This window comes from Nicotiana attenuata, chromosome 1, assembly GCF_001879085.1.
Source record: "Nicotiana attenuata strain UT chromosome 1, NIATTr2, whole genome shotgun sequence".
Taxonomy (NCBI): Eukaryota; Viridiplantae; Streptophyta; class Magnoliopsida; order Solanales; family Solanaceae; genus Nicotiana; species Nicotiana attenuata.
In genome coordinates, this window is record NC_031989.1 from 27972996 (window position 1) to 27974258 (window position 1263).

The 1263-nt window shown below is 44.7% G+C and overlaps 1 protein-coding gene across 1 annotated transcript in view; it reads right to left on the minus strand.

Annotated features, from left to right (window-relative positions):
* The window catches only part of LOC109234314 (RNA-directed DNA polymerase homolog), a gene marked incomplete at its 3' end in the record, with an annotated part of 5194 nt that extends 4707 nt beyond the window's left edge, over positions 1 to 487 (minus strand). The window contains exons 1-2 of the mRNA XM_019400245.1: positions 342 to 487; positions 5 to 113 (exon numbers count right to left, since the gene is read on the minus strand). Of these exons, the coding sequence (XP_019255790.1) occupies positions 5 to 113; positions 342 to 487 (255 nt within the window). The remainder of the gene's footprint in view (positions 1 to 4; positions 114 to 341) is intronic.

Here is a 1263-nt window from a genome sequence, read left to right on the forward strand (position 1 = left end):
TGACCCTGTTTAGCAGCTTGATAATGAAGGTAGGCCAGTTGATTTGCTTTCCTCTCTCCAGGCACTCCATAAGAACTAGATCCATGTAATTAGCAGTGTGCCTTCTCTCCTGTCTGGGCAATAAGCACTTGTTGACAAATTCAAACAAGACCTTGTGCTCAGGCCTCATTTCACTTTTCTACATAGCCCTGGCTTCATTCACATCTTCTGAATCATAAAACCTCCTGGTGATCTCAAGAGCAGTAGGGAGGGAGTCCAGGCATGGCCACCTTTGCCTTGTATAGTCATCAAACCCTTCAGAGGGTATGTCCAGGATCTCTCCCAGTTTCTTTGCATCAAACTGCACTTGGACTCCTTTCACCATGCTATTAACAATTGCCTTCTTAACCACAACATTTGCCATAAATTCAATTAGCTCATTTCTTGCTAGTTTACCATCCATCTGAAGGACCATGTCCTTCCATCCCTGAGCAGCTAAGGCATCCATCAATCTCATCATACTTGGTTCCACCAGGTCTTTCAGCAGTCTACCCTTTAAAATCTTTCTTTTGCCAAACATGGCAAGCTTGTCCTGTTCCTTCTCAGAATCATTTTCTTTTTCTTACTTTCAGCTAAAGCCCTTTGTAGCTCAGCTTCACTCTGTTTCACCCTGCTTCTTGTGGCTCTACCCTTTGGCAATGAAGAGGCAGTAGGTGTTGGGGATGAAGCCTTTCTTTTCTTGGAAGGCTTAGGAACATTTGGGGCTTTTGTTTTGGGAGTTCTGCGTTTCTTTGGGTCATAACTTGCCCCAACCTTTTTCAGCAGGTCTGCTAGGGTTTCTTCAGCAGATGAAACAGGTTCATCTCTTTGTGTGCTCAAATGAACCAACCCCTCAGCAGCTTCGCCAGATCCACTTCCCCCTGACTTCATGCCACTCTCTTCTACCCCTTTTTGTTCAACCCCACAGATAGCAGGCACTACTCCCTTCCCAATTCCCCTCTCTTCACCACATGCACCCTCTCTCTCTTTTTCTTTTTCAAAATTCTTTTTACCTCCACTCCTTCATTTCTCAGGCAATTCAACATCCCTAATGGGTCCAACCAGAACAAACCTAGTCTCTAGGTTTTCAGTCACAGATGAATCTACCTTAGAACGGGATTCTTGAGTCTTTTTAGAATCAGAAGACCTATGTCCATCCCCCTCAGTAGCGGATTGATAGGATCCAGAATCAGAACTAGAGTCGGAGTTTTGAGCTAGGCTTGCTTTCAACCTCTCATTTAATGC